The 7,686-nt window shown below is 50.6% G+C and overlaps 1 protein-coding gene across 1 annotated transcript in view; it reads right to left on the bottom strand.

Annotated features, from left to right (window-relative positions):
* The window catches only part of FRS3 (fibroblast growth factor receptor substrate 3), a 6,240-nt gene extending 1,300 nt beyond the window's left edge, over positions 1 to 4,940 (bottom strand). The window contains 4 exon segments of the mRNA XM_010191431.1: positions 410 to 567; positions 1,132 to 1,293; positions 4,157 to 4,343; positions 4,875 to 4,940. Coding sequence (XP_010189733.1) covers positions 410 to 567; positions 1,132 to 1,293; positions 4,157 to 4,343; positions 4,875 to 4,940 — 573 coding nt within the window.
* Positions 4,941 to 7,686: the final 2,746 nt, after the last annotated feature.

Raw genomic sequence — 7,686 nt, 5'->3', positions numbered from 1 at the left:
AGGGAAAATATCTTAAATTCTAAAACAGAGAACAAAGAGCTAAACATCAAGAATGAAAATAAAGAGTCTGAACTTGGCCATGCATCTGCACATCAGTTTAGAGGCTGCAGCAATAGCTGACAGATAGGGCAGCGTGACTTGGACTCACAAGCTAAGTGCTGCTGTTAAATAATTGCCACACAAATACAAGTGGATTAAGGAAGCCAACTCAGTCGGCCTTGATAGCGCCTGTTCTAGTGAAGTGTCAGAGAGCAGCAGTCTCCAAGAGCAAAATAAAGCAGAAGAGGATTAAAGAAAAAAGAGGATGACAAGGTATGAGGATCCCCTGAGCTTTGCTGGAGTAAGAGAAACCCAGAATTGCCCAGGACTGCCAGCAAAACAAGCCGCTTGTCAGGTCATCCAGGTTTACCTGCTCATCAGGCCCAATAAGGGCATGAGTCGAGTCTTCGCCCACAGAGGAATGCCTCAGGCTGCTCACGGAGGGGTGGCGGGCTGCAGAGTACGACAGGGGTTCTCCAGGGAAGCTGTGAAATCCGTTGGGAAATCCTGGGACAGTGTAACCCAGACCTGGGAGAGAACCAAGAGAGAAAACTATCAGAGCATTGGTTTGGTACACAACAGAGCTGACTTGATTCTGACAGTGAGCTGACCTCTTAACTGCACGCCGTAAGGCAGAATGAGCCTGCCTGGGGAAGATCCCTACCTCAAAGGAGTCAGTATAAATACAAGGGCTTAGACCCTCTGGTATAAATCTATTTAAGTCACTCTTAATGGAGACGGGAATTGAGCAAACCCAAATTCTTCCAGATGGGGTTTCCAGCTGATCCTTGTAGGTGCTGCTTAAAAAAGGCCACTTGGCAGCAGTGCAGGTGAAAAGCAACCGACGGGTGACAGGTTGGTTGACTATTTGAAGGGCTTTTTGTTGCCGTTTCCTCGGAGACAAAATACCACATGGAAAACAAGTGGGGCCTTAAAATAAACACGCTGCATGGGGCACATGTGGATATAAAGAGACAGGACATGGGAGAGATCCATGGGCTGCAAAGGGCAGCTTCACAGGAGCAATTGCAGACACCCCCTCCTGTGTCTCTGTGTCCCCCCTCTTCTCCCTGGATGCTGAAGGATCCTTACTGTTGGGTGCCTGGGGGGTCCGGGAGAGCTCCCGCTCTGTGGGGTGACTGTTCCTGGTGATGACAACAGGCTCCTCCACCACGTTGATGCTGTTACACTGCATCAGGTCCTGAAGCAGATTAAAGATCTCCTCTGCTCTGGAGCACTTGAAGGCAAAAATCCCTGCAGAGTAACAAAAGAGGAGGGTCAGAAAAGCCAGACAGCAATCGTTTGAACAAGAGTACACGTAATTCCTGGTTTTAAATGGACAGACAATTCTGATTTCTTTTGCTGTGTTTAACACAGTCAACCCCTGCAACCCATAGCCACAGGAAAACAACCAACAACTCGGTGGATTATTGCTCCAACAGAAATACAGTGCATTATTCCAGGAAAAACAGCGAGCACCCCAGTTATCTGACAACAATCAATCCCACACGAGCAGAGGTGTGAAAGGGACGGGCTAAGCAGTCTCATTTCACTTCTGACCTTCTACTTTAACTCACTTGGCACCCCAATTCTCACTGCCAGGGGAAGGTCTGCCCAGCGACTCCTCGAAGCTGAACTGGACCCTGTGGGGCGTGCACATGAGGGACGTCAGATTTCTAAAAATGTGTGGAATTAAAGGGTGTCTCCCCAAATGAGCAGCCCAAAGCAGGGCTGGTGTATGCAGAGCTATCCAATCCCACGCTGGCACGCACACACACGCACAAAAGCCATAGCAACGAGAACAGCATGGCAACAACGGCTGCTACCCCAAAGAAGAAGGTTTTGAAAAGCCTGACCAAAAAAATGGCTACATCTGCCTTGTATAAGGTGGTGAGCAACATCAGGAATGAGTCCTCCAAATAAAATTAACTAACCAGAGTAAAATCCTACAAGAAAGGGAGAAAACTCATCAGAACACAGCGTCACCTCCCTCATTTCTGTCTGCTTTAAGACTGATGAGTAAGTAAGTGTCTGCGAAGAAATCTGTAATATATGAAGAGCAAATGGCTCTGCTTTCTCACCACTACCTGGACCTAAATAAAACCCATAGCAACGAGAACAGCATGGCAACAACGGCTGCTACCCCAAAGAAGAAGGTTTTGAAAAGCCTGACCAAAAAAATGGCTACATCTGCCTTGTATAAGGTGGTGAGCAACATCAGGAATGAGTCCTCCAAATAAAATTAACTAAGCAGAGTAAAATCCTACAAGAAAGGGAGAAAACTCATCAGAACACAACCTCATCTCTCTCATTTCTGTCTGCTTTAAGACTGATGAGTAAGTGTCTGCTAACAAATCTGTAACATATGAAGAGCAAATGGCTCTGCTTTCTCACCACTACCTGGACCTAAATAAAACCAAAACACACACACAGAGGGCAGAATTGTAATCCCTGATCTGCATCCAGCAAAAGGCAAGCCAGAAACTGAAGACAGCAATTCCCATAGCTGGGAGCTGATAAGCACAAGAGTCCAGGAGAGGAAAACCCCGCTTACATCAGTATTAAAAAGCAGCATACGGCACTAGAGATCTGCACGGTGCTTTAGCCAGGCTCTGAACAGTCACACGGACTCCTTTTGGATAAGGAGGAGTTTACAAACACATTAACAGAGTACGGAAACAAACTTTTTTTTTCCCCCGGGGATGCAGACGCCAAGAAAACGTTCAGCTCTTTAAAAGCAAGAGAGACAGACTGGTGAAGGAGCTAACAGGCACCATTGTGAAACTGGAGCCTATTCCCAGCGCTGCTGATGACTTGGCGTGTACTCCTGGGTGACTCACTTCCCTTCACCATGCACAGCAGCCTCGTGCATAAAATCAGTAAAACGTGAAACTGCTTTCCCTCTACGTTACAAAGCGCTGCCAGACACAACACGCAAAGCACTGAGCAGAGCGAGCGCTAACCAAGGCAGAGAGAATCCACCGAGAAAAACAAAACGTGCTAAACAACTATGGCTGCTGCTGTGTGCCTGGCAGCCTGGTGGAATAAGCAAACCCTGAGAGGGATCTGTAAAAAGGTGCAGGTGATGCCTTTTTGCTTTATGCCTGCATTTAAAAGATGCTGAACAAAGCTTCAGCCTTGCAAAAAGCACTTTCTAGCTCCTAGGTGGTGATCATCCCCCTGTACCTGGCACTGGTGAGGCCGCACCTCGAGTGCTGTGTTCAGTTCTGGGCCCCTCACTGTAAGAAGGATGTTGAGATTCTGGAGCGTGTTCAGAGAAGAGCCACAAGGATGGGGAGGGCTCTGGAGAACAAGCCTGATGAGGAGCGGCTGAGGGAACTGGGCTTGTTTAGCCTGGAGAAGAGAAGGCTGAGGGGAGACCTCATCACCACCTACAACTGCCTCAAGGGAGCTTGGAGAGAGGTGGGTGCTGGGCTCTTCTCCCAGGTGATGGGGGATAGAACAAGGGGAAACGGCACCAAGCTGTGCCAAGGGAGGTTCAGGTTAGAGATAAGGAGGAAGTTCTTTACTGAGAGGGTCATCAGGAGCTGGAACAGGCTGCCCAGGGAGGTGGTGGAGTCACCATCCCTGGATGTGTTTAAAGAGCGGGTAGACGAGGTACTTAAGGATATGGTTTAGGGGGTAGACAGGAACGGTTGGACGTGATGATCTCAGAGGTCTTCTCCAACCGAGCGATTCTGTGATTCTGTGTGATTCTGTGATTCTAAGGAAAGGCGTCCAGTAACGCCTCCTACCACGGCTGTGCATCATTCAGTGCTGAAGCACAGAGCTGACAGTGGACCTGACGTCCTCTCTGGCATTAAATACGCCCCATCACAGTGCTCAAACGTGCCTCACCAATCACCTCAGGAGCAGAATGAGACCATTAGATTACTGCCCAGGTCCTGAGCCACAGCGTTGTTCTCATTAGTGTTTTAATCCTGAGTATTAACTGTATATGCATGCACACTCTGGTATTCTGGGGCACAAAGGATGCAGAAGAACCTGTTGATTCATTAGATGCAGGAAATTTGGGAAGGCACGAGCATCAGCTCATTCCAGCAGTGTAGGAACAGAAAAACCTCGGTGTTCCTCCCTCCAGGAAGCCCACACTCACCCTGCCCCGTCTGGCAGCGCCGGCCGCTCTCGAAGGAGAAGAGGTTGGAGTCGTAGCCGTAGCGGCGCAGGCAGAGGTAGGGCCACCTGACAGCATCTCGCTTGTGAGTGTGCAAGATGAGCTCCGTCTGCGTCAGCTCCATGACCCCAGACCCCAGCTCGTTACCTTCATCGTCCACGTTCGTTACCTGCAGAGACCGCAAGAGTTCACAGCGGGGAAACTCAGCGCTCTGGTATCGAAAAAAGCCCACCCACGAAGATCCTGCAATTCCCACGGCTTCCCCCTTCATTGACTGAGATGCCTTTTTCTCAGCTGAGAGCATGAATTCACTGCTGGCAGAAGGCGCCAAGCCGGCAGCCCTGGAGACCGTGAGCTTGGCAGTTCAGCCGCCGTGGCTCAGCGCAGGCACTGGAACACAGCCCTGAGCAATAAAAGGCTTCTCTCCAGTTCCCCATCTCCTCGCTCAGGCTGAATCTCAGCGCAGAGGCAATTTCTACCGCAAATACAAACAGATTTGCGGCAGAGGTTGCTTAAGGAAAGGAAAAACCGAACCAAAACAAAAACCAAACCCTAACAGTAAACACATTGGCAAATCTTATCAAGCGAAAGACTTCTCTGCAAGAGCAGAGGTTTTCTTTCCTTTCATGCCAACCCACGCTGGGCTTTGCTAGTAGTCAGTGCTGTCACAGACTGACGAGGATGAAGGTGCAACACTCACCTTAAATTTGGTGGGGTGGTTGTCTGGGATGCTGTCTCTGCACAGACAACTGCAGCAGCTCCCCATGTCGTCGGCATAAGACGTAATCCCTGCGGAGAGGGCGCAGAACTGAGGACAGCCGGATTTTCACACCAACTCCTCCCCCCCTCTCCAAACACGCAGCACTGACAGCCTGCATCCTCCTCGATCCCCCTGCACGTGGCCCAGCGGGGTTAGATCTCTAATTCTTCAATACATTCCTCAATTAATGGACACCAGACAACAGCAGGCTAATTAAAAATAACAGCTTTCTTACCATTAGGCAATTGTTGGGAGCTTTTGGGAGGAGTGAGAAGAAATTCCCACTGCTGTCCTTCTGTGGAGTTCAGGACTTCATGGCGAGCAGGTTTCAGAGTCACCTAAAACACAAGGGTCCCATCTTCCACCTGCCAAGGAGAATACAATTAAACACACTGAAAACCAAGCAAGATTAAAAAGCAGTGGGTGGGGTGGGGACTGAAATTCCCTTTGAATATTACGAGGAAGGCAACTGCACCTTCATTATTAACCAACTTCATTTATATGAATATAGAAAATAATTCTGCACTCCTGTAATTTCTGAAAAAAATACACAGTCTATAGCTACAAAAACCTAAAAGTAAGAGGTATTTTACTTCTTGGCTTCGGGATCCTGCACAGGAGTGGGGTTTATCAGAGCCACTGTGGTGCAAACAAGACACAGCAGTAACACTGAACAGCTGAGAGCGATGAGGATCTGGGGAATCACACACATCTGCTGCTTGGGAATGGGAAGATACCTTCACTCGAGGGAAAGTCCTGAAAGGTCAGGGAACCAGCAGCCTTTAGAGCACGCAAACACAACTGCTGTGCCACTTTGGACAAGGAAAAGTAAGAAACCCCAGAAAACATAAAAGATTTACTACCTGACAACAGTCAGCAAGTGCAAGTACCAAGCAGGAGCTGCACGCATCAGCAGTGAGAAATATTGAAACTCTGATGCAAACCTAAAGGACTCCGCACCCACTCCAGGGCAGGGGATTCAGCAGCAGATAACACGAGAGGATGCTGTGTTTTAATTAGCAAGAACAGCTAACGATCTCTCCGTCTGAGGCGTGAGAGGATAAAGCCGTACGGATAACCAGCCTGGCACCAGAGCAGCGAATAAAATGAAAAGGCTTTTGGAAACCTCTCCCTGTGCCGTGCCAGGGTCTGCTTCATCAGCCGCTCCAAATTAAACAGCAAATCACGGAGCAGCATCTTGATACAAAACCAGGCTGCACAGCTGCCCTCAGACTCCCTCACAGTGTGGAGGGAAGGGGAAGAGCTGCCAGGGAGCTGACCATGGAGTCCCTTCAGTTTTTACAGCAAAACAGAACCTAAACCTTCCAATGCAACCCCACGCCATCACTATGGCCCCTGAGGAATTCCTTACCATGTCCTAACCCTGCAAAGTCCCCCAAAACAGGAGCGCTTCCTTCTGAGCAAGCTGGAGCTCACAGAGGCTGCTGCCTGCCCTCTTGCACATACCTACCACCCCACGCTCCCTGTTCACCACCACATCCCGCTCCAGCCATCCTATTGGTTTTTCTGTACTCTATGGATTCACTCCCTGCTGACCTTACACAGGCTTTGATCAATAATTTAGCAACAGATCCCTCTCCGCTTCATCTAATCCGGTCACAGGGGGCCTTGTCCTCTGCTGTCTCTGCCCTCCCACTCCCATCTCATCAATTCCCTCAGTAAAAAAAAATATCTTGTAGAAAACACGTTACCGCTGTGCCCTTTCTTCTGTATTCCTCTCTCTCTCTGGTACTCTCTCCACCTGCGCCTGCCTAACCTGGGAGGGGGTTAGGTTGGAGTGCTGTCACTTATCCTGAACAGTTATGGTCAGAACTGAACAAACAAGACAAAAAAACCCTTGTGAGATCCCTGAACACTCCCTCGGCGCTTCCCACGGCTCCTCTCTGTTGAATATTTTAGTAGCATCCCTTTCCCGCAGACACTGAGACTCTCAAGTCTTGCTCAGCGCTTTCTGCACACAAGTTTCCCATGTTTTGTTTGCCCCTTCACAGCCTCAACGAGTCAAACCAAACACTCCAACAGTACAACACGCTTCCTTGCCAGCAACAGCACGTACCTCTGAAGCCCATCAACCCCATCCTCCCTCAACCCAAGGCAAAATCCTCCTCAAACCTTCGTAGCCCTCCTCAGCCCACTCTCCAGACCACAGCTCACCCTTCCACAGCCAGGTTGTTCGCTCTTCTCCCAAACCCTTTGCTCCTACAGCACCTCCGTCCGCATCCCTCAGCTTGCAGAGCACCCCTCAACACCTCTGCCCTCCTCCAAGCGATTCTCTTAAACCCAGGACTGCAGAAGAGGGTCCGCCTAACCCCGAAAGCACCCCTGGCACCCACTGTGATGGGTGCAGGGGCACACGGGTACCTCGAGTGGAACTGAACATGGCCCCACACCAACCCACTTGTGAGGAGCAGCAATGGACCCAAGGCTCCCCCACCAGCACGGAGTTGGGGGAGAGGGGCTGCAGGGGGGCACCTCCAGGGGCAAGAGGGGCTACTGGCAACTAAAAGGGGCTGGAGGGCGGAGGACGGGGCCTGCACAGCCTGGGGGGGTCGAGGGCTTGAGAAGGGGGCGAGTCCCAAAGGGTAACAGGGAAAGGGGTGCAAGGGGGCCGCTAGGGAGTGTGGAGGGGATGCGAGGGGATACCGGAGGGTGTGGAAGGGCGGACAGGGAGGCAGGGAGCAGTGCGGGCCGTCGAGGCAGGGCCCCGGGCCGAGGCGCGGTGCTGGTGCCG

Source organism: Mesitornis unicolor, unplaced genomic scaffold, assembly GCF_000695765.1.
Source record: "Mesitornis unicolor isolate BGI_N332 unplaced genomic scaffold, ASM69576v1 scaffold18549, whole genome shotgun sequence".
Lineage (NCBI taxonomy): Eukaryota > Metazoa > Chordata > Aves > Mesitornithiformes > Mesitornithidae > Mesitornis > Mesitornis unicolor.
Note: the sequence above shows the minus strand (reverse complement) of the source record. Positions and strands in the feature narration are given on the sequence as shown.